The sequence below is a fragment of the Pan paniscus genome, chromosome 3 (assembly GCF_029289425.2).
Source record: "Pan paniscus chromosome 3, NHGRI_mPanPan1-v2.0_pri, whole genome shotgun sequence".
NCBI lineage: Eukaryota > Metazoa > Chordata > Mammalia > Primates > Hominidae > Pan > Pan paniscus.
This window is the reverse complement of record NC_073252.2, coordinates 147,432,467-147,457,788: the sequence shown is the minus strand read 5'-3', so window position 1 is coordinate 147,457,788 and position 25,322 is coordinate 147,432,467. Positions and strand designations below refer to the sequence as shown.

Here is a 25,322-nt window from a genome sequence, read left to right as displayed (position 1 = left end):
TCAGAGTCCTGGTTATTTCTCTCCTAATCTTCAATGATCACAAACCTAAAAAGCAAATTTCAAATTCATTTGTCATTGTTGTTGTTCATCTTCCTGTTTTCTTCAACTATAAACATTTCAATATTCAGAAAGGGAGGAAAAGATGGTTGTATAGTGCTTGGGTACTTTTGTTTGTATATGTACAAGTATATACAAGATTTTCCCTTAGAAGCATTATTAAACAGAGCTATAATGTTAAAATCTCACACATTTAGAATGAATTTACTGGGTTGAAAAGACTGCATAGTGAATATAGATACTTGATTTAATTTGGGGGTTCTTAAATATATTTATGTATTTTTATGAGAAAAAGTTTATCTTTTTACTATCATTTTATAATTCTGCTATATAAGTATTCATTTCATATACACCTATGCTCAACATTTATACTAAATTATTTTCATAGATGAAAACTTATAAAACAAAATTGCTTAATATCTGAATTTTTCTACTTCCTCAATATTTTAATTTAAATGACACATTTTCAAATTGTTAGAACTCCATAAGTTTCTGAAAGTTGTTAGAAATTCATAAGATTAAAATATGGTTGAGAAATTCTAAAACCATTTTTAAAGGAAAAGAAGTTTATGTTAAACATTTCAAAGAAAGCCACCAAATCTCAGTTCAATCAGAACTGCCAAAGGAACATTTTTCTGTTTTTTAAATAAAATATCTATTTGTCTTAAAAATTAAATACCTCTAAACCAGATAGAATTGATTCAAATAAATGTTGTTCTTAATTTTTAGTTTAAATAAATGTAATGTGTACATGAATGATAGTGTATACATTTATTTTTTATTTTTATAAAGGTAAAGATTATTTTGTGATGAAGTGGGATCTCATTTTTTCCTAGCATCATATTTTTCAACTACTTCTTTATTAATATATTTTCTCTTTTTTAGTATAGTATCCTTAATATAAAATATCAAAAAGAGTTTATATTATTAGCTAAAGGGAAGTAATGCATTGAGAGTTCATTCTCAATATCTAAGCAAAAACTGTGAACCAGAAGCTGTATAGATTATAATTCATTGTACTATTGTGATGACATGTTCTTTTATTTTCCATAAGAAAAAATACTTTATACATAATGTTCCTTGAGGTCCACTTGAATTTGTTTAGTACCTCTAACCATATTGCAAAAGTCTACGTTTTCCTTAAGATAACCTATTGCATTCCATGAATAAAACACTCTTTTGATGTTTTTTTTTTGCAGTGAGCTGTTAATGCTTTGTAGATTACTATGACCTCAGTGATAAATTTTCCTTTTGTTGAACTTCGAAAGCTCATAATTGTTTTTAAAAATGCTTGACTGATTTCCAGGTATAGAATATAACAATTGATGGGTCTTTAATTCATAGAGGAAAAGCATTCTATTGTTGACTCATAATATTAAATTTGTGATTGTGATAAGTTCAGAGGCTGGTCATCAGCCTTTCATATTTTTAGTATTTAATTTGCTTTAATTATTGATATAAGTGTTAACATTTAAATTTACCATCTATGAAGTAAGTGTACTGTTTTGGAACTTTTGAGTTTTCCTTATTTTCAAAAAATCTTTAGAATTTCAAATATTATTATAGTTCATTTAAATATGTAGATGAAGAATAGTTGTATTCTTCCTTCTTCCTATTTTGTAGCATACTGGAACTAAAATAATAATAAGATATGACACTAATATCTTTCTGAAAGGCAAATTGAATTACCAATTCTAAATATTTTCTTTTTTGATATAGTGGCATATGGTACATCAACTTACATATCTAAGTATAAAATTCACATTTCAGAGTCCAGATATTTATGTAGGTTCTTGAATGTTTCCCTTTTATCTTGAAAATTACTGTATTCTCTTTGTCACCATTTTTTTTTTTCCTGAAAGAGATCAAGTCCTCTTATTTTATCTCAAAACAATCTTAAAATTTCTCACCTGAAAACTTTTCTTTGGTCTCTCCTGAAATTTTGTTACCTATGAATGGAAAGTTAGCCTGCTTATCATTAGACATCTTTTGTCAATTGGTTCTTCTGGGTCAGTGCCTATCCTAAACATTATTTGAAAATAAATGTATGGTGAATAACATTTCTCAGGTGACCTCTACTTGTGTGTTCTGTCTTTGCAGAATTATAGACTTTGAGAGTTTGAGGAAACTTAAAGATTTTCTACTAAAACTCTCTTTCCAAAGGACAAATCTCCTCTATAACACTGTACACACATAGACATTATTTGCAAAATCCAGGGATTCATAATACCTCAATTCAAGTGTCATCCTATTTAATTCAAAGGACTGCTCTGATTTTCAGAGAGTTGTCTGATTTAAGCTTAATACCTATCTCTCTTGAACTGGTATCCCTTGGTCTTCTAGAAGTCACCCCTCCTTATCAACTTTTTCTTTTCTGATTAAGCCCCTCAGCCTATTTCAACTAAATATATATATATATATATATATATGTCTACAGCATCTTCATTGGATTGACTGACCCATCTAAATAGGAATTACACGGGTGCAGGATCTGGTGGCTGTTTGTTCTTTGTATTCGTTTAGCATCTCAGGCTCAGATGACTCAAGGACTCAAGTAATGTCTTCAGGATGCATTGTCTTTTCTTTCATTTTTAATCTCTGCTTGGCTTTAATACCTCCTTCTATAGAATTTTTCTCCATGTGGCAAGGAAAATGGGTAGCTCCCAGGTATCTAATTCACTTCTCGTTCTTACCAAAATGGTGGTGTTGTATTAGCACAAAAAATAAAAAACAAAAACAAAAGCAACAAACAATTCCCCACCAAACCTCCCCGCTCCAAGGCAGAAAGCACCTTGCCCTTCCCCTTCTCCTCACATACACACACACAGAAATATTCTGGCTGACTTCCCACCTTGGAAGACATGACCAGCCCTAGACAAATCATGGGAGAGTCACATGACTGGAATGGGAAAGTGCAATTCTCCAAAGAATAGGAGGTGCCAGACAGAGGAAAGAAACAGATGCTCACTGTACTAAAAAATGTCGCCATTAAAATATGCTTAGGAAAGAACACAGTATTTCAAATGAAATTTTAGTAGCACAATGTAAAGTGGAACCCAACCCTAGACCCTGTAGATCAACTCATGAAACCCGTCATGTCAGCTTTAGGGGTCAACTTCCCAAGGGCAATAACTCATACTGATTTGAGTTCTGAAAAAGAGACAAACCCCGAGAACTTTTCAGATATTCTAATGTGTTACTAATATATTCTTCCTTTCTCCTTCCTTCCTGTTCTTTCTCTACCTCTTTCTTTCTCTCTTCACCTATCATACAAGAAAAGTAGTCATTTTCAGGGATTCTGGGCATAGAAGGGAGATAGACCTGTAGATCATTATAAAATAGTGTAATAACTACAATGAGGGAGGTAAGACACCTAACATCTTCAAGGTCATAGTGAAATTATTGTGCAGTCACACACACACACACACACAAGTATATATATACATGTGTATATATGTATGTATATATATATATATATGAATTGAAGTACTTTACAAGTAATTTTATTACATTTTGACTTAGCTTCTTGTCACATTTTCCTCAGATAATTACTACATGTCATCTTTTCAGTAACCCCTCCACCTGCCATGACATACTATTTAAAATTGCGTATTTGATCCCTGCCAGAACTCCCCAACCACCAAATCCTACTTTATTTTTCACCATGGCACACATCATCTTCTAACACACTCTATTATTAACTTGGTTACTGTGATTACTATTGATCTATTCTACTGGAATATAAGCTCAATAAGGACAGGGGAATTTTTTTGTAGTTTATTCAACAGGGTATCTTCAACATTAGAATAGCACCTTATACAAGTAATAAAATAAATATGTAAATAAATAAATATTTGTTCAATTATTGAATCACCCTTTTAATATGTTTTCTCTGCTTTATAATGAATTTTCTTTCTCTTCCATCTGTGTATAGTTCTCAACTCAAGTTAGAAATTAGAGACTGCTTCCTGGGCATCTTCACTGGAATATCCCATAACAACTTTTCAAAATTCAAATAATTACGTGTTAGTTTTCCCATCCTTTTCTACTGTGTTCTTTATCTCAGTTATTAATGATGCAGTCTCCCTCCCATCACCCAAGACCACCCAATCAGCCTATAGTTCCCTACCTTGTTTACAAAGATTTTATGAGAACCTTGAAAATTGCCTACCTGAAATTCAGACACATCAAAAATTATTTCCTGGTCTAGCAATATAGTAAGAAAAAGCAAAATAGCTATAAAATTAAATTAAAATAAAGAAAATGAGTTTAGCATGACATGAATTATTCTTTTTGTGTACATTCTGGCTCTTGGCACCACTGCTTCGTTTGTTAAGTCCTCACCCAACATCCAGTTGATAACTGATAGACTCTAAGATTTAATTTACTGGCCTAGAGTTTACAATTTTTTATTCTTTTCTTTTTTAAAGTGAGGGCATTTGCCATTCTCCAGAATTCTCACATCACTTTTATTCTCCAGTTTCTCAAAGATAGATCAGCAGATTTCTATGGAAAATTATTCACCTGAGCCCAGAAAATTTAACTAATTAAAAGAAGTCTCAATTTTCTTTATGAGATCTTTTGTGGCTTGCGTTTCAGTTCTCTTCTATCAGTATTTGTTCTATCATTTTTAGTCTGATGGTTATTCTTTTTGAGCATAGTAGAATCAAAATGGCCTGAAATACTGCATTTAAATAAACTCTCAGGTGATACTGATCTGCTGGTGCTCAGACCACACTTTGAGTACTAAGCTAGAGAATATACTTAACTGTGTCCAGTACTTACTTTCCTGGCTCTGTCAATTCCTAAGATGACTTAGTTGCTTTCTGCTATGACTAGCTAGTTAATAGAGCTATAGTTAATTCCCTTGATGATATCTCAGTGTCATGATCTTGGGATAGGATGAAGTCTTCAAAAGCAGCTACTAGAGACTGCATCTCCTGAAAATGCTACCATCTCCAAACTCCCTCATATACCTCCAAGTCAAGTGTTATTTAGCTGCATCTTAAGTCTTCCAGGCCTGTTTTCTTTAGGATTACTTCTCAGTGGTATGAGGCAAAAATAAAGATAACCAAATTTAAGGCAAGCAATTGCCTCTTATGCAAAGGTCCTGCCCAAGAGAGCTGTATGCTGAAGCAGGAGCAGGGTCAGGCAGTGAACTGCTGGTAGTTCATGCCTCTGAATGTGTCCAGAGTCTAACACTGGCATTAGTCACGAGGCATCAGAATGTCAGCATCACTCGTTTCCCAGTCTAGCCTAATTGGATGGAAAAAAAACACTGCTCTGATAGGCAGAACAAAGAGGACACAAAATAACCAGTTACTGTCGGCTGGGCTCTCTGGTAAACCTGAGTTAGAGCATATTGGCTTCAGCTACAGGCTGAATCGGGGCCTTCTGCTTTCTCCCCTGGAATAGAAATGGCCTCATCTCTAGAGAAGTCAAGAGTGTACTTCCTCACTCATAAGCATGGGATACACATACTTCCACTAGTTTCTGCTGAAGGGTGTAGCAGAGAGTAAGGAAACTGACTATAGGAAATCAGCAGCTGGGAAAGAGGAAAACTGGGCCTAGTTCAAGAGGAAGGTGTAGGTGTGACTCCTGCATGTAATATGAAGAAAATCGTCCAAGGAGGAGCAAGCAGAATAGAGAGACAGAACACACATAAGTTCTCTTCTTTAAAACATAGTAATCCTCCCTAATAGTGCAATGAGAATGAATGAAATCTCAGGCAGGGAAAATCAGATTTGCAATTGCTTTTTCATGGAGGAACACATTAAGAGGGTGAATAGAGAGGCAAAAGCATGGGGAAGGGGGACAAAGGATCCCATCTCTCTCTAATCCAGGTTACTCTCAGACTGTCCACAGTTCTACTTCTCTAACAGGCTTTGCCTATGATTGCCTGACCATCATTCTGTGTGTTCCCGCTTGGGGGTCTCCCCAGTCTTTTGGAAATGGTAGTCCCTGATATATACGTGGTTGGGAATAAAACATTGAGTATAATATTAGAAATTGATTTTAGAATCACCTGAATTGTGGACATTCATTTATTTTCTGGAGCCCTATAATCTAAAGTCCCTATTCTAGGGATAAGGAATCTTTCACCCTTTTTTGAGCAGAGGTGAGAGAGACGGATGGGAGTAAGTAGAGTCAGCTCTTCTCCATGACTGACTAAAGTTTGGATTGGGAGCAGAAGTATCCCCAAGAGGAATAAATAACTGTGTTGGGATGAAGAGCAGAACAATTTACTGTGTTCCCTTTTTCATAGACAAAAATTGACAGCTCTGGTCACTGTGCCACTGAAAAATCAGCCCTCATCACGCCTTTGGCATAAACACCCTAGTTATTTCAGTTGACTTCAATGGTAATATTTTTCAGTATCCTACCGGTAAAACATGTAGGTACAATAAAATGGAGTTTCCTACATGTTTAGGTTAAAGAGAGTTCCCTAAAATTCATTATATATTAACTTGATTTAAAAAATCAGAATCTAGAAGTCTTAGCCAGAACAATCAGGCAAGAGAATATAAAGATATAAAAGGTATCTAAATAGCAAGAGAGGTCAAACTATCTCTCTTCACAGATGAAATGATTCTATACCTAGAAAACCCCATAGCCTCTGCCTAAAGGTTCCATGATCTGATAAACTTCAGCAAAGTTTCAGGATACAAAATCAATGAACAAAAGTCAGTAGTATTTCTATTCACCAATGTCCAAGCTGACAGCCTAATCAGGAACACAATTCCATTCACAATAGCCACCAAAGGAATGAAATACCTACAAATACACCTAACCAGGGAGGTGAAAGATCTCTACAATGAGAATTACAAAACACTGCTGAAAGAAATCAAGGATGACCCAAACAAATGAAAAAACATGCTTACTAATAGGAAGAATCAGTAGTGTTAAAATGGCCATACCGCCCGAAGCAGTGTACAGATTTAATGCTAGTCCTATCAACTACCAATATCATTTTTCACAGAATTAGAAAAAACTCTTTTAAAATTCATATGGAACCAAGAAAAGTGCCCAAATAGCCAAAGCAATCCTAAGCAAAATGAACAAAGCTAGAGGCATCACACTACCTACTTCAAACTATACTATAAGGCTACAGTAACCAAAACAGCACAATACTGGTACAAAAACAGACATATAGACCAAGGAACAGGTTAGAAAACTCAGAAATAAAGCCGCACACCTACAACCATCTGATCTTTGACAAAGCCAACAATAACAAGCAATGGGGAAAGGATTCCCTATTCATTAAATGGTGCTGGGATAATTGGCTAGCTATATGTAGGAGATTAAAACTGGATCATTCCTTTCATTATATACAAAAATCAACTCAAGATGGATTAAAGACTTAAATGTAAAACCTAAAAGTATAAAAAATTCTAGAAGAAAACCTAGGAAATACCATTTTGGATATCAGCCCTGGCAAAGATTTCATGACTAAGACTCCAAAAGCAATTGCTGCAAAAACAAAAATTGGCAAATCAATCATAATTAAACTAAAGAGCTTCTGCACACAAAAGAAATTATCAGCAGAGTAAACAGACAACCCACAGAATGGGAGAAAATGTTTGCAAACTATGCATCTGACAGAGGTCTAATATCCAGAATCTATAAGGAACTTAAATCAACAAGCAAAAAACAACCCCATTAAAAAGTGGGCAAAGGACATGAACAGACATTTTCCCCAAAATGAGACATATATGTGGCCAATGAGCATATAAAAAATGCTTAACATCACTAATCAGTGGAGAAATGCAAACCAAACTTACAATGAGATACCAGTAAGGATGGGTACTATTAAAAAGTCAAAAAATAAGATACTGGTGAGGTTGTGGAGAAAAGGGAGCACTTATACATTGCTGGTGGGAATGTAAATTGGTTCAGCCACTGTGGAAAGCAGTTTGGAGATTTCTCAGAGAACTTAAACTATCATTCAATGTAGCAATCCCATTACTGGGTACATACCCAAAGGAATATAAATTGTTCTACCATGAAGAGACATAAACATGTATGTTCATGGCAATGCGATTCACCATAGCAAAGACATGGAATCAACTTAAATGTCCATCAGTGGTGGATTAGATAAAGAAAATGTGGTACATGTACACCATAGAATACTATGCAGTCATAAAAAAGGACAAAATCCTATTCTTTGCAGTAACATGGATATAGCTGGAGGCCATTATCCTAAGCGGATTAATCTGGGAACAAAAACCCAAATACCACTTGGGTGATATGTGCACTAAAATCTCAAACCTCACCACTATACAATTCATCCATGTAACCAAAAACCACTTGTACCCTTAAAGCTACTGAAATAATAACAAAAAAGCAAATCAAGCTAAATATTGGGTACACATGGATACAAGGAAGGGAACAATAGACACAAGGGCCTACTTCAGGGTGGAGAGTGGGAGGAGGGTGAGGATCAAAAAACTACTTTTTGGGTACTGTGCTTATTACTTGGGTGACAAAATAATCTGTACTCCAAAACTCCATAACACAAAATGCCATATACCCATAAAAAATCCTGCACGGGTACACCCTAAACCTGAAAAGTTGGAAAGAAAAAAAATCAGAATTGATTAAATTGGAATAAAAACAGTATTTTTTCTGGTTTTGCTTTTCCATTACGTGAAATGATAGTTTCAACTTAATTTATAATAAGTAGTGCTCCTGCAGAATGTTTATCTATGCCAGAAGGAAAGAAATAATTGTATTTTTTGAACTGAATTTGGAATTTTAAAAGTCTCTATTTTGTTTTGAGGAAAATCTGTTGGAAAATTGAAACCAAGCAGCAGCAGTAGTTGTAATAACAATAAGACCCCTCTTTCCTTAGACATGATATCATGCGCCTGGAAAATGTCTTCTGCCTCCTGCACCCATGCCTGATTCTCTTCTCCCATAGTGAGTGCCTTAAGCATTTTACTACCTGAAATGTTCCAACTAGGAATCTACATAGGTGGTAAAAAGTATCCTACCCAGAAATTCCAATTGTCTTAGAGATTTTAAATGGGATATCAATCTCCATCCTTTGATATGATCTAGTTAAACAGATTTCCGTGGACCTAGAAACAGTCAAAAATAGGAGGGCACTTGTTTTTTGGGGGTTGGCATGGAGTAGCATTTTGAGGAATGATTGGGGTACAAAAAGAGAACAGAAGGCACCCAAGAATTACATCTCCTTTAGGTACTTAAACTATTTTAAAAATTTGCCTGAATTAAAGTGACATCATCTTCCACTTCAGGAGGAGTGCATCTTATTTTAGAAAGTCCCAGGAATACTGCTCTGATTTTTGAAGTGAACAGGTTTTACTAGCGTGAAGTACTGAACCCTTGGGAACAGTGGAAAAGGAATAGTAAAATAATAATGAGACAAAAGATGAATTTCACGAGCATGTATTACATCCCTCCCCTTAAAAATCTATATCACCCATGCTGAATTTAATGCATTGTTTTCAAACTTAACAGAAATCATTTAGGGGTTTAAAGTAGGCCACAAACTTGTTCCACTCATTACCCAAGTTACTTTCAAATACCACATTCAAAGCACAAGAGTATCACATGTTTCTACTTCAAGGCTGCACGTACAGAAAATGAAAGCCCTCGACACAGCTTGGTAGCAGCAGATCCAAATCAGAGTAAATTGTGTAAATTATAACTAAATTGCAAAGCATTTGGACAAAGCAGGCATGCTAGTCTAATCAGGAAAGCAGTGATATTTACTTTTCAATAATGCAGGTTGGAAGAGGAATTGGGGGAGGGAGGCATCACAGATCTCTTTTACTATATTTCTGAGCTTGGCAACCTGATCTGGTTTTGTCACATATTTGCAGCTTAAAAAGTATTTGGCTTTTACAACAGCCGAAATAAGTATCCTTAATCACTTTCAACCTATGAACAGATGGGCAAATAGTGCTTTTATAAATGGAGCATACAAAATACTTCAATATCAGCCAAAACTAATTAGTAGCAATATCTGAACCAAACTCTAAAACTGATTTAGTGTTTAATATATATTATCATATAAGCATTAGCAGTTGAAAGGAAATTCCCTGTTCAAATGTTTGCCAAGCTCAGGGTGTAATGTTCGGACGTGATTAACTTACTAATTAACTTATTGTATCTTTTCTCACATGTAATCTTGCATAATGATCTCTTATCTCTCTGAAAACTATTTGATTTGATGCTTTGAGCACAGATTTGTCAAACTTCAAATGAAAAAGTAAAAGGCAGCCAGTCAGCCCTGTTCTTTCTCTCATTCTTAGAGTGACATTAGTAGGAGGTGGCATGAAAACAAGTGGAGTGGTCTCTTCTGTGATGAAAACTTGTTTTGTATCTTGCCTTTAATTACTCACATTTTTATTTTCATGAGGATTTTTTAAGAGTTGTATGGAGACTCTTTAGTGGCTAAAAATGTCTGTAAAAATGACAATTTGCTCCATATCAAAATTCTATGGTAAAGAAAGATAAATTTAAAAATTACATTTGGAGGGTAAGCAAAGAATAATTTCTGTGATTCTCTAACTCAGAGGAGGTCACTTAGTCTCCATGTATCTGACAGTCACAATACATTTCTCATATCTCATCTACAACTCATTCTTATATAAAGAATGAACATAAAGTCCGTGGCATAAAATTGAACATTTCTGTAATAGTCTGTCTGTATTTGTGATATGGCTGTATCTTTCAATACTCCTGAAACAAACAAATGAACAAAAACCTAAAGCCGGTTACCCAAGTTATCCTAACTATTGAGGATTGGCTATTGTCAATACCAACGTTTCTGTTGTCATGAAATAATTTCGTCCTCCTTTGATTTCATCACACAGAGGATCAAGAAGGCTTGGAATTATGGCTGTACTACTTATAAATTTATCATTTATAAAATCAGAATAATAATCATCCAACAAAACTATTTTTTTTTAATTTTAATTTTTTTTTTTTGAGCCAGGGTCTCACTAGGTTGCCTGGGTTAGTTTCTCACTCCTGGGCTCAAGCAATTCTCCTGTCTAAGCCACCTGACTTGCTGAGACTACAGGTGCACGTCACTGCCTCCATCCCTAACAATACTATTTTGAAGAGTGAAGGAGAAAGTATGTCTGAAATAAATGCTTAATAAAAGATTGTTACTACCACTACTGCTGATATTAATGGATTTAATTATTAAACTTTTACTTTACACAGTGAACGCTAGCCTATTTCAGGAAATATGAACAAAATTAGAAAACAAGGAACAAATTATCATTTTTCTTTACAACCTAATGTTTTTTTTTTACAACCCAGCATCTAATCAGGAATTTGCATCAGTTTTACTGAAGGAGTCAATGAAACAATCTTTGAAGGAAGGTCTTGAAGAGGAGTTCCTTGGAAATAATTGTTGTGATTCCTATCCATTCCTGATTTAGAAACACTGAGTTAATATAACCATTAATAATATTTGGCATGTTTTTGTGGTCTTTTATATATATGTATATAAATATATACATTTTTTAAAGTTACAATTATATAATGTATATAATTTAATAACCTTATTCTTTTAATATCAATTTTTGAAATAAGCATTTACTCAAATTATTACATAATCTTCTAAAACAACACCTTTATGACCTCATAATTGTCTGTTGATTGGCTCTAACACAATTTACTTAGATATTTGTTTCTAAATTTTTTCTATTATAATGAAACTGGGGATGGATGTCTTCATGCATATAGCTTTTTTCATACTTAGGGGAAATTTCCAAAAAGGAAATTACTAGGTTGTATGCTCTTGATTCATATTGCCAAGTCAATCTGTTTTCCAAGTAGATTACACAATTGAGAATAATGTTGGAAATGCATCTTGAACCAAACTTTCTCTGGAATTTTATAGGTTCACAGGGTTTTCCTCCTAAATTTGGAAGTGAAAAATGGTGCCTTATTTCTATTTTAACTTAAAATAATTATTGAAACATTTTTCTATATGTATATTTCTAATTATTTTTTGCCAGGTGTGTGTTTTAACTAATCACAACAAAAATGTATTTGAGAACATGATGAAACCTTCAAGGCACTCTGGTTGTGTGGTTCTCACAAAAATATGTTCAGAAATTATTATTCCATAGTTAGGAAATATAATGCAGATGAAATATGGGATGTTCATTTTGGAAGGGAAATTTGATATATATACATATATATCTTTTAATAGAGATATAAAATTTGAAATTAAGGTGAAAGACGCTTTTATGAAGACAGGTTTGGTTGCTGGAAACTAAAAGAAAAATGAGCCAGGCTTAGTGATGCATACCTGTAGACCCAGCTACTTGGGAGATTGAGGCAGGAGAATCACTTGAGCTCAGGAGTTAGAGGTTGCAGTGAGCTGTGATCGCACCACTGCACTCCAGCCTTGGTGATAGAGCAAGACTCTGTTTCTAAAATAAAATAAAAATAAAAATATATTAATAAAAGGAAAATAAAAGGATCAGCAATAGATATTGTTTTATCCAGAAAATAAGTATAAATCTGAAATAATGTGAAGGAAGCCAGTCCCTTTTGCTTGTCTGCACATTATTACTATTCTTGGAATGTGTCAGGTGGTCAAAAACTAAATGACTAATGTTTCACCTTCCCATCCAGGGTCATCATATATCAGTGAGAGCTATAAGTTATTCTTTGGTTATAGATTCAGTAATAACTTATATAAAGAAGGGGAGCTCTAGAGATTCTAGTTATTTTGGAGATTAGTGCTAGACAGAATTACCTGTGTTTGTTTGTCACAGGGTAGCAGGTGCTTATTCCCCTTGATTGTAAGATATTATATACTACTTATGCATTATGGAGGAAGCTAAGTTGTTTGCTTTCTCATCCCTATCTTGTGATCAAGATGCATTCATAAAGCATGGTTGTGACTGTGTAAGTTTGTTCAGCAACTGTTTATTTGGTTTACTCATTATTTATTTTTATCTACAGACAAAATTGTATGTATTTATTGTGTACAACATGATGCTTCGAAGTATATATACGTTGCAGAACGACTAAATAGAGCTAATTAACATATGCATTACTTTACATAGTTATTATTTTTATGGTGTAAACATTTTATGTCCACGCTCTTAACATTTTTCAAGAATACAATATATTGTTAACTATAGTCACCATGTTATACAATAGATCTCTTGGACTTATTCCGCCTATGTAAATACCATTTTATATCCTTTGGCCAACATCTCCCCAACACCTGCTCCCAAATGCTCCAGCTCTTTTTGCCACCATTTTACTCTCTACTGTGAGATCAACATTTTAGATTCCACATGAGTGAGGTCATGTGGTATTTGCCTTTCTGTATCTGGCTTATTTCACTTAGCACAATGTCCTCCAGGTATATCCATGTTGTCACAAATTACAGAATTTCCTTCTTTTTATGGCTGAATAGTATTCCATTGTGTATATATACTGCATCTTCTTTTTTCATTCATATGTTAACAAACACTTAGGTTGATTCCATATCTTGGCTATTGTGAATAATGGTGCAGTGAGCACGGTGGTGCAGTTATCTCTGACAAACTGATTTCATTTCCTTTGGATGTGTACCCAGGAGTGGGATAGCTGGATTAAATGGTATTCTGTTTTTAATTTTTTGAGGAACCTCTGTACTGTTTTCCATAAGGTTGTGCTAATTTACATTCCCACCAACAGTGTGCAGGGGTTCCCTGTTCTCTGTGTCCTCTCCAATACTTGCTGTCTTTTCTCTTTCTGATAGTAAATTCTAACATGTGTGAGGTGATAACTCATTGTGCTTTTAATTTGTCTTTCCCTGATGATTAGTGATGTTGAGCATTTTTTCATATACGTTTTGGCAATTTGTATGTCTTCTTTAGAGAAATCTCTATTTGAATGCTCTGCCCATGTTCTAGCAACTTTTGATTCAATATCATTAACTTGGTGTTTTACTGAGTCAGTTTCATTAGTAAATGTGGAAAAAGGAATGGATTAAAACATGGATGCTTTTATTGTTTCATTAGCAAAACTAGAATCATATGATACTAACATATCAGTAACTTCTGTCTAGAAGACTGATAAATCCCCTGGTGTCACATTATATTCTTTCATAATGATTTTATGTAGCAGGATTTTTATTGCCCCTGTCGGTTTTTTCATTGAGGTTAGGAATTAGGAATCATCCAATTTTCTTCTTCCAGGTTTTACCTACATTACATATAATGGTAAAAGCACCCCCTTTCTCTTTTTAATATCCTCAAATTTCCCAATATGTGTTTTCCTGTAACATTCCATTAGTTGGCAATCCCTAACCAATATAGAAAAGAGCGAGCTGGTTTTTTAGGAGGACCTAGTGGGCATCATTTTCACCTAAAGATTAAATCCACATTCCTTAATAGGAGCCACCATACTAGTTTACTGACTTACCTTTAAATGTTATATATTAAAATGGAAAGTGGATTACAAACTTGATTTTTCAATTACATTACGATAGAAAAAAGTATCAATTCTTATTAAAACTTTGTAAATAAATACTTCTATAATGAACTCAGTAAAGGCATTTTATATATATTTAACTATTGTTCTATATTGTTTTAAAGATAAAATAAATGAAAATGTGTTCTTAATTTCCATAAAGTTATTCACAATGATTTATTAACTTATTATATATATGAACATTTTTATTAGGACTTTTTTCCCCCTCAAGTTCTGAAGGGTTAGTTGAAACCATTTATATACTATTTAAAGGATATTTCATTCCAGTTTGTACTAGTAAAAGCAAACAAATTGAAGTTTATAAATTGATTCAAAGAAAAAGCTTTCTCATATTTTATTAGAAAATAAATATGAAACATAATTCAATCAGTGTATTCAATTCTAGATAATTAATTCTTATTTTGCTGATCTTGGTTTAAGCAGATTACCATATGAAGTTTTCTGTTTCTGGATGAAAAAAAGTCCTGAAATCCCGAATCAGTTCTTTTGCTTAGTCTAACAGGTTCATGGTTATGATGTCAGTTTAAACTGAGAAACGTGTACCCATAGGTCTTTTTCTGCTACTATAAATTGTTAAGAAAATGCATTGTTCATAAGGCTACCATTCTTTTGATGTTTCTTTCAAAAGATGAAATTTATAACCTGTAACTTGTAGCAGGGCTTTGGGCAGAAACTACTTGCTAATGATATGATTGATTTGTATAATATATGTTTAGCAAAAATTTGCTGTAATAATAAACAATCTCAGAGTGGAGAGGAATGGAGTCCTCTACTGAGGACATACATATTTTTTTTCCATATGGATTTAGTCATTGATCACCTTGAACTAAGAACATATTGACAACAAGGACATTGACAAACCTCAAGGTTTTAAAAATGTCATCCTTAATGTCACGACTTGACAGATAATTTACCTCTGAAACAAAATCTTTGAAAAAATCAATTGGACAGTTATTGTGTTAGTCTTTGAGTATAAACCTAAGTATATGCATCAGTTATCTATTGCCACAATGGCATCACAAAACTTAGTGGCTTAAAACAACAGCTATTTATTATTTATTGTGCAACAATAATGATGATCTGGTCCAGACCTGGGCTCATGCTAGTGGGTACAGCTTCTCTCTTCCCCATGTGGCTTCTCATCCTTTAGAGACTTGCTGGCTTATTGTCATGTAGATGTAGGGTTCTGAAAGAATGAAACTGTGTAAAGTCTCTTAAAGCACATAGTTAGAACTGGCACATTATCACTTCCATTGGATTCTATTGGCTAGACTGATTCACAAGACCAGCTCATAGTCCTAGAGTAGGTGAATAGACTCCAACTCTTGATGAGTAGGGCTGCACAATCACGTTGCAAAGTTATGGATTTAAGGAGGCTTTAATTGGCCATCAATATACTGCACTGTGCTTCTAATATGTTTATGTTAATGTAAAAATATATATGTACATGTGTATTTTGAGATAGGGTCCCATTCTGTCACCCAGGCTGAGTGCAATGGCACACTCATGGCTTACTGCAGCCTTGACTTCCTGGGTTTGGGCAATCCTCCCACCTCAGCCTCCCATGGTAGCATGTGCCACCATGCCTGGCTAATTTTTCATAGTCGTTTTTGTAGAGACAGAGTTTCACCTTGTGGCTCAGGCTGGTCTTGAACTCCTGGATTCAAATGATCCACCTGCCACAGCCTCCCTAAGTGGTGGGATAACAGGCATGGAGCCACTGTACCTGGCTTTATTAATATTTTATTTGTTATATATTCAACTTAGGCCAAAATTTTCCTTGATTAGTCGCCTCTTTTTATATTTTGAGATTTGATAAACAGGACAGCCCTGAATACAGTATTGAATTAGACAAAAATATGGACCATTGTAACAAGGTCAAGGATCATGAGTCTTGTCAAGGAAAAGACATGACCCTGAGGTGGCAGTAGCTCATACCAAGCTTTATTTGGGCAGCACATGGATAGGTTTGCATGAGAGGTCTCTCCCAGCAAAGGCCTTCCAGAGACCGTGACCTGGAGCCACTACCCAGAAGGAGTAGCAGTCTCCTGTGGGAGAGGGAAATCAGAGAGGGGACTTCCATGTCTAGATGATGACACTCAACCACAGGATGGAGAATCTCTGGGTCATTGAGCTCCAAAGAGCAGCAGTGGCATGAGGTCTTTTATAGCCCCAGGATGTGCCTTATTGATGTCTAACAGATATTGGAAGCAATTTCATGGTGTAGGCAAAGCAAGTAGACTCTAAACGGCTAAAAATATGCTTATTTGGGCCATATTTAAAACAGCTGAATGTCTAAGAATTTTGAATTCGGAGCTGGCAAGCTTTTGAGCCAATGGTCCTAATATGCAGAAGTAAACATAAGGGCCAATATATAGGAAACATCTTTAGCTTTAAAAAAATAAAATTGTTATAACATTTGTATAACAACCACACAAGACATACCTTGTCATGTCTTGCAGCCCTCCTTTTATATAGTGAAGAAGAAAATCTTTGGTATGATCCTGAAGCCATCTGGGATACCCAAAAGATAGGTTAAAAAGACATTATAATTGTTTTGTTTGTTTGTTTTTTTAATTTGCAACTTGAGGCCCTGCACCATGGCTCATGCCTATAATCCCAGCACTTTGAGAGGTGGAGGCAGGGGATCATTTGAGGACAGGAGTTTAAGACCCACCTGGCCAGCATAGCAAAACCCCGTCTCTACTGAAAATACAAAAAATTAGCTGTGTGTGGTGGCACACACCTGTAATCCCAGCTACTCGGGAGGCTGAGGCATGATAATTGCTTGAACCCGGGAGGCGGAGGTTGTGGTGAGAGTAGATCGCACTGCTGCACTCTGGCCTGGGTGACAGAGTGAGACTCTGTCTCAAAAAAGGATAATAATAATAAAATAAAATTTGGAACTTGAATGTGGGAAAAATATTGAAAAAATTGTCAGATGAAGTAAAACATGAACAGAAGTCACAGGTGCCTTTTGAGTAAAAAAGAAGTAACAGAGACGCAAATAACTAAGTAACTTTCAATGTTAGGAATACCAAACTTTTCAAATAAGTCACAAAGAAGAGAAAAAAGATTCACAAGCACAATAAAAGGAATACTTATGTGATAAAAGGAACTTTTTGATATTTGGGCAAAATATATTGAAGGCACAGAATGGTTTTCCCTATGTTAAGAGCAAACTGTAATCAAAAATCAGTTTGTCAGTGTAACAAAAGTGATATCATATTCTAATTTTACTTTTAAAATATACCACCTGTGTAATGTTTTATAGTTAAGGATTCACAAGCATTTCTCTGTTTTATGATTAAGCTCATCAAAATTTACCATTGTCAAAATTTAGTGTATTAGCTTCTTTTCAAACTCATTATTTGTAAATACAATTTGTTTTCCATCAAGACTTCTATAAATTGTTCACTTCTATAAATTGTTCTTGTCTTTTCTTTAACATTCCAATTATCTAGAGATATAGTATTGATCAAAGTACATCTGTTTCAGACCTAAGATAAAATTCATTTCTTTTCAATTGTTATGAAAACCAGACAAATCACATTCATCATTTTGTAAACATGCTTGCATTTCTTCTCATTTTTTACGTAATATAGTTCTGATCACTCATATTAGCTACAGCTTTTACCCCAAATAACTTTCAATTCTCTCTCTGCCTCTGTTGTCTGTGTCTCTCTTTCTTTGTCACTTTTCTCTCTCTCTCTCTCGTACATGTGTACACACACGCACACACACACACAAACTTTTCAGTAGAGGATTAAAAACTGTGCCTTTCAAGGCAACTTAGGAGACCAGAAGACTGTAATGACCTAGAGCTGTCACTTCAATAGTACACATTACATATCACCCTACCATCACACATATTCCTCTGCTATTTGCATCTTGTTAGAACATGAAACCTTCCCTCACTTTTTGGCCTGGGTATTTAACTATTTCTATAACAGTCCTCTTATTTCCTCTGAGAGAAATGAGAAAAAGATGTCAACTCAGAATCTCTTAGATTTCATAGTAGATCTTGATGCTACGGACAAGCCAGAAGTAATCATTACCATTTCACCTGCATTCCACTTGGTCTCATACATCAATGCCCATTTGTAAAATTTATTATATTAGCCAAGCAAAAATCCTCTTAGAAGGCAGAGCTGCGTCTTTTCTAAGCTATTCAAAATCAGTCTTAATTTAAACAAACAAATACAAAACTTTGTTTCCTATTCTTCAGCTCTTCGGGCAGCTTTGTTTAATAAGACTTCTATCCCTCAGTGTAGAAAATGATATATATTTGGCTCAGTAATTTATAAAAATTTTCAAGAGAGTGAAAGAAAATGATAGAATGAATCAGCCACTGATACAAAAGAGCTACAGTTATAAGAATATTGTACAAGGCTAATTTATTTCGTTTTGCAAAGAAGAAAAGGACTTTTTTTTCATTTACACACATAGACACAAAGAGAACTAGCAGCCTCAGTTATACATGTTTAGATATAGGTCAAAAATAAATATACAGCACAATTTTCTGTGCTTCAACAAATCTCACTGGTTCATTGCAGCTACTTGGGAGTAGGAAGGTCAGGAAGTAAAAAAGATCAACAAATTCTTCTTATGAAAATTTCTTAATCTGGGGCTGATCTCCATTCCAGTGGGTGGGAAATTTTCTCTTGAATGATATTCAAACTAGTGTTCAAAAATGGCGTTATGCTAGTGTTCAAATGACATACAATATAGAGAATATCAGGAGATAGTACAAGCTTCAATAATAACTACAGAAAGACAAATATGAAAAGACAGAACTGGGATTTCCTGCCATGTACCACCGAACAGAGACTTTGTGGCTGGGTCAAATAATCAAAATCATACTCCACATTTCAGTTACCAAGAGAATAAAAATAATAGCCATGTACAAAACAGAACAAGACTTAAGAATAAACAACATAAAATTAAATAAAACAGACTAAGAAAATATGTAAAAACAGAGTGAATGTGAGTCAGAGATTCACTCTGAGAATCAAGAAACTTGGGTCTGGGATTCAGAGGTGTAGGTACAGATCATTTTTGGGGCAAGACTCAGCCCTGATGAATGAATTGACCTGGGCATCTCAGTCAGTGGAACTCCATTTGTGAGAGGGAAGAAATAAAAACATTAAGAAGAAGAAAGCATTTTTATATGCCAAAAATTACAAGAGAACTAGACTTTGGACTTTGGAAGACTTTGAAAAAAAACTGGCTATCATATGTAAAACATAACAGGTATAAACATATAAAGAAAAAGCTGACACAAGGTTACTAAGATTACAGATAATCTGTTAATGGTAGTAAATCTTCAGTTTTCTCAAATGTTATTAATTGCTGCTAGGGTCACTGTATTAGGGTTCTCTAGAGGGACAGAACTAATGGAATATATATATATATATAGGAATTTATTAAGTATTAACTCACATGACCATAAGGAGGTCCCACGATAGGCCGTCTGCAGGCTGAGGAGCAAGGAGAGCCAGTCGGATTTCAAGACTGAAGGACTTGGAGTCTGATGTTTGAGGAGGCAACCAGTATGGAAGAAAGATATAGCCTAGGAGACTAGGCCAGTCTGTCTTTTCACATCTTTCTGCCTGCTTATATTCTAGCTGCACTGGCAGCTGATTAGATTGTGCCCACCCAGATTAAGGGTGGGTCTGTCTTTCCCAGCCCACTGACTTAAATGTTAATCTCCTTTGGCAACATCCTCACAGACACACTCAGGATCAATACTTTGTTCCTTCAATCTGGTCAAGTTGACACTCATTATTAACTACCACAGTCACCCATAGCCGTATTGCAGACTGGTCATCGTTTGCAGTATCACCTTTCCCATCTGCTGATCCTATAGGCCATGATCCTACCACCATAGTACAGAGACTCTCAATTCAAAGCATTTGAATCAAAGTTACTTTTCTGATGATGTTTGGTTAACAGCATATCAGTGCCAAATAATTAAATAATTTTGAAGTACTCTGTAGTTTAAAATAGCTTCTGGGACAGGAAAATTATTTGAACTAAACTGCCGTGTCATATGAAAACATTCTCTTTGGAGTAGTTGTAGATAGACTGACAAATTCACTTTCTTTTGGATTTCTTTTCATTAGAAGGTTAGTTTTATCCATGTAATATTGGTCTTGGCATATTCAACCTTCTTTGGAGGTCCTTATTGACATGTCCTGGTGATATCATACATTGAATTATATGTACAAGTTATAATATATTTCCTATTTCAATGTATTCATCATTGAAATAATTTAAAACTGTTTGTGGAAGTGTTAATTTTTCATATTATGTATAATAAGAAATTTGTTTTATTTTTAGGATAAAAGGTACTCCAAATAAAACTGATAAACTTGACAGTAAAGTTAAAAGAATTGGACCACACATAGAAATCTTCCAAGTGTTCCGAGAAAGAAAAAAATTCATGATTACCCCAAAATTGATTAGAATGGTCACCATCATGCAGGCACATGTCAGGGGATGGCTTGAACGGAAAAGATTGCAAAGAGTAATGACCAAGGTAAGATATCCATCAGATATTATAATGTGTTTAAAATTTCTCATTAGATTCAATTCAGTAGAATTTTGAATAGTCATCTGGTCAATGTACATACTTTTTTTTTTGGAGATAGAGTTTTGCTGTTGTTGTCCAGGCTGGAGTGCAATGGCGTGATCTTGGCTCACTGCAACCTCTGCCTGCTGGGTTCAAGCGATTCTCCTGCCTCAGCCTCCTGAGTAGCTGGGATTACAGGTGCCTGCCACCACATCCAGCTATTTTTTAGTGTACATACTTTAAGAAAATGTGATGAATAATCTGTTATGATGACAGTTTTTAGGCTGTGCAAAGTTGGAGACTCTGAACAAAAGGCCTCACTTATCCTTAACTTAGCAATTCTGGGACCACCTATTCTTAAACAAGGATATTTTGAAATAACTTTGCACTGAAGTTGTTTCTTCTTTGCTGTCTGTTCATTTTCTGTTTAGAGCAACTTTCCTTCACTTCCCACACTCCTGGGTACTCTTGCAGTGCATAAATGTCCAATTTCAAAAGAATTACACACGTATACAAATATCTACCTGGTCAACTTTCATAGATTGCAATTCTGATTTTTAAAATAAATAATGCACACCCATTTTGGCTGGGCAAATGCAGACGAACCTAAGTGGGTCCATCTTGGAAAACCTTTGAGAGAATCCTAAATGTCCTCATCTTAAAGGGCTAAAGTTTTACTGCTAATAAGGAATTTGGGAAATCAACTATAAATAAAATAGATTAGTAGTGCCCACTCCAATTCCTTGATCTTCTGGGAAAAACCTCTGGAATAGATTTGCAGTGGGCATCCTGAACACATTTCTCTGACAATGTGGTGATACTGTTAGAGTTAATCCATCTGCCTATCTCTGGGTATAAATTTTTACATGTACTAACATGTATAAATTAATATGTATGGGAATCACATATGTAGTTCTGATTAAACATGATAATACATGTAAAACTCTGGCAAAAGGTAAACACTCCATATACTTAATCCCATAATTTTGTAAGGTAGCTGCTATATCTATTTCATTGCTGAAAAAAATGAAGCAAATTATTTGCCCAAAGTCAAACAGCTGGTAAGTGAAAGAGCTAGAATTCAAACCCATGTCTGTCTAAGACATTGACAGATCCATGGTTAAATTAGACTTAAATTTCTCCAAAATGAGAAATGAACTAATTTTCTTACTCCACAAAGCTCTTTCTTTTCTGTAACTATCTATATTGATAAACTGTTCTACCACTCATTGTTCAAGCCATAAACCTGGATGTCTCTTAGATTCTTTCAACTTTTTCACTCCCATATTCAACTGGTTCCACTTTCATGACATTTGTTGAACTGCTCTTCTTTGTGCTTCTTGTCAGAACTTTCATTCATCTACCCTTACATGGAGAATTGCAATAGTTTCCTAATTGATCTCCATGCCTACAGACCTACTTCTGTCAAATCTATCTGCCATGTGCCATATTTGAAAAATTCCACTATTATTACCTTATTCCATTTCTTACAATCTTTTTGAAGACCTATATTGCTTACAGGATATAGTAGGAACTATAACATAGTACACACGACCTCCCTGTTTTGGCTCTTGCCTTTTGTTAAGCTTCATCACATGATACCCCCTGACACATTCTCTGTGTTTTAGCAAACTGCAAATCTTGATTGTTTCTTGTCATCTTATATTTTCATGCTGTTCTCTCCTCTGCCTTCCTTATCTTCTGATAAACTCCAATTCATCTTTCAAGATCTTCCTAAAGTGTATTCACTTAGACACCCTCTCTGGTCCATCAAGCAGAGCTGATCTCTCCATTTTTCTGGTCATTATTGTGCCAGTTCTTTAGATTGTTGTCATCTGTTTACATGTTTGATATGGACAGTATGGTTTATATGACTTATTTGGAAGTACGTACTCTTTATTTTTCTATTCATAGCACCACAGACTATCTTGACACATAATATATACTCCATCACTTTAACTGTATGCATGTATGGTCTACTATTTTTTCTTGTTTATCTCTTTGTATACATATATTTTTCAGTTTGGCTAGATAGATTGCAAACTCCATGAAGACAGGTATCTGTCTTGTTTGTTTCTGTATTCAAATGCCTAGAATGGTGTTTAGTATGTAGTAGGCACTCAACAAATACCTATTGTATTTGATTATATGTAGGCACTCCACAAATACCTATTGAGTGGATGAATTGATATAATTGTAGAAGTTTATCATGGCAGTCTAAGGAGATCACACACACACATCCTTAAAGTTCTGTCTACACACATTTGATACATGCTATATAATTTAATTATAGCATTTCCTAATATCAGAAATAATTGTAGAATCATTCATAACCTCTGGCACAAAAATGAATCTAAAAAATTGAGAGAGAAAGAATGGGCCAAAGATGAGGGTGAAAAGGAGTGATTTAATTGATAAGGAAAATGCTGAATTTCTATACGGAGATAGAATTTGAGATAAAAAAGTACTTTTTAAAGGATCAGAGCCAATATAAAGTAGATTGTTGACTTTTACTTGGTTATAAAATTTGTTACAATCATTGATTTTCTTTTTTATTCCATCATTGGCATGGTGCTTTGTCTGTTGGATGATTGCTTTGTTGATGTGGTTAAAGTTGTTTTGCCTACTGTCAAAATCCTGGTGTGACAGCCTGTAATGCAGTTAATAGTAAGTTTCCTAGACTGTGCCTGTGTGAAGGGTTGCTGTTGGGGGAATTCTTGATAACTTTCTGCTCTAGAGGGTGCACAGCAAATCACTGGATAATTGTCAGAACTGTGGCAGTCCCTCCGCTGGGAGACTTCCATAGTCATATTGCTTTACTGCCACTTCAGAGTTTGTTGCTGTGGACAGTGTCTGCTAGAATGTCTGCTAGAAGTTTAAGATTACTCAAGAGACTGCACAATTTCCATTCCCTATGAAAAATTTAGTTTGAAATTCTTTGGAAATAGTGAAGCAGCATCAAATTATCTTACCTGTCATACATCGAAAGACCACAGAGATTGCTATATTTTAATATGAATATTTTTTCCACAATTAAAAATGTCCTTTTCCTTTAAAAATTTTTGTGCTATTTGTTTGCATGTGTTTTGGTATAAGTAATAATGATATTAAAAATTATAAAGACACAAAACAGGGTATGTCCCTCGATGTAACGCTTCTAGGCTCTTACTTAATTTCAATATTTTTCTCTAAATATTTATAATTTTTAAGTTTTAATCCTAAATTAAATATATTCTATTGCTATTGGCTAAAAATGTTGAAATTCCAGGACATTGGAATGGTTGATAGCTACAATAATAAAAAGTGTTTGAAATTGGCTTTTAATAAATATTTGTTGAATCAATAAATTTGGAACAGCCCTGGAGAATCTGAGTTTCAATATTACCATAAGAATAACTCCATGGTCTTCAATATTTTGGAGGTTATAGAATTCTTTGAAAATTTGATAAAGTAGGAATTTCCTATCATTATCTCAAAAGAACAAAACAGAAATAATAACAAAATCTGAATCTATTCATGAAGCCTATAGGACAGGTCACCTTGTATAGCAGCAATCCCCAACCTTTTTGGTGCCAGGGACCAGTTTTGTGGAAGTCAATTTTTCCATGGACCAGAGCAGGGGCAGGGATATTTTCAGGATGAAACTGTTCTGCTTCAGATCATCAGGCATTAGATTCTCATTAAGAGCACACAACCTGGATCCCCTGCATGTGCAGTTCACAATAGGGTTCTAGCTCCTGTGAGAATCTAATGCTGCCACTGACCTGACAGGAGAAGGAGCTCAGGCAGTAATGCTCTCTCACCCACAATTCACCTCCTGCTGTGAAGCCTGGTTCCCAACAGGCCACAGACCAGTTGGTTGGGGACTCCTGTTGTATAGAACAGTTTTATTACATAACGTGTGCTAACACTCACAAGTACCTGGAGACCTATGTTCATTTATTCAATAACATATGTATTTTTTGATTTGATAATAGTTACTATATACTGGGTCCAATTTCCTGCCTGGTGTGTGAAGAGCATACATAGTCTAGTGAGCAATGCAGACAACTGAAAGAAGTCTTAGGTATCATTAGAGCATTTAGAAAGGCCATTTAACCCCAAGTGTGTTTGATGTGGCAATTGGATAAGACCACTAAACTGAGATCTGGAGGGTGAGGCTTTATTTTGTCAGGTATACTGGGAGGCTGAGAGGCACAGGAAAGAC

General features: G+C 34.8%; 1 protein-coding gene and 1 long non-coding RNA gene across 26 annotated transcripts in view; one reads left to right on the top strand and one right to left on the bottom strand.

The window, feature by feature from the left end:
• Positions 1-25,322, top strand: part of IQCM (IQ motif containing M) — a 465,249-nt gene that overhangs the window by 230,997 nt on the left and 208,930 nt on the right. For all 25 annotated transcript variants that reach the window (XM_055111895.1, XM_055111891.1, XM_055111884.1 and 22 more), the window contains one exon: positions 20,884-21,082. In XM_055111895.1, coding sequence (XP_054967870.1) covers positions 20,884-21,082 — 199 coding nt within the window. The remainder of the gene's footprint in view (positions 1-20,883; positions 21,083-25,322) is intronic.
• The window catches only part of LOC129397637 (uncharacterized), a 51,003-nt gene continuing 37,933 nt past the window's right edge, over positions 12,253-25,322 (bottom strand). The window contains exons 2-3 of the long non-coding RNA XR_008625243.1: positions 15,633-15,727; positions 12,253-12,479 (exon numbers count right to left, since the gene is read on the bottom strand). This is a non-coding gene — a long non-coding RNA (uncharacterized LOC129397637). The remainder of the gene's footprint in view (positions 12,480-15,632; positions 15,728-25,322) is intronic.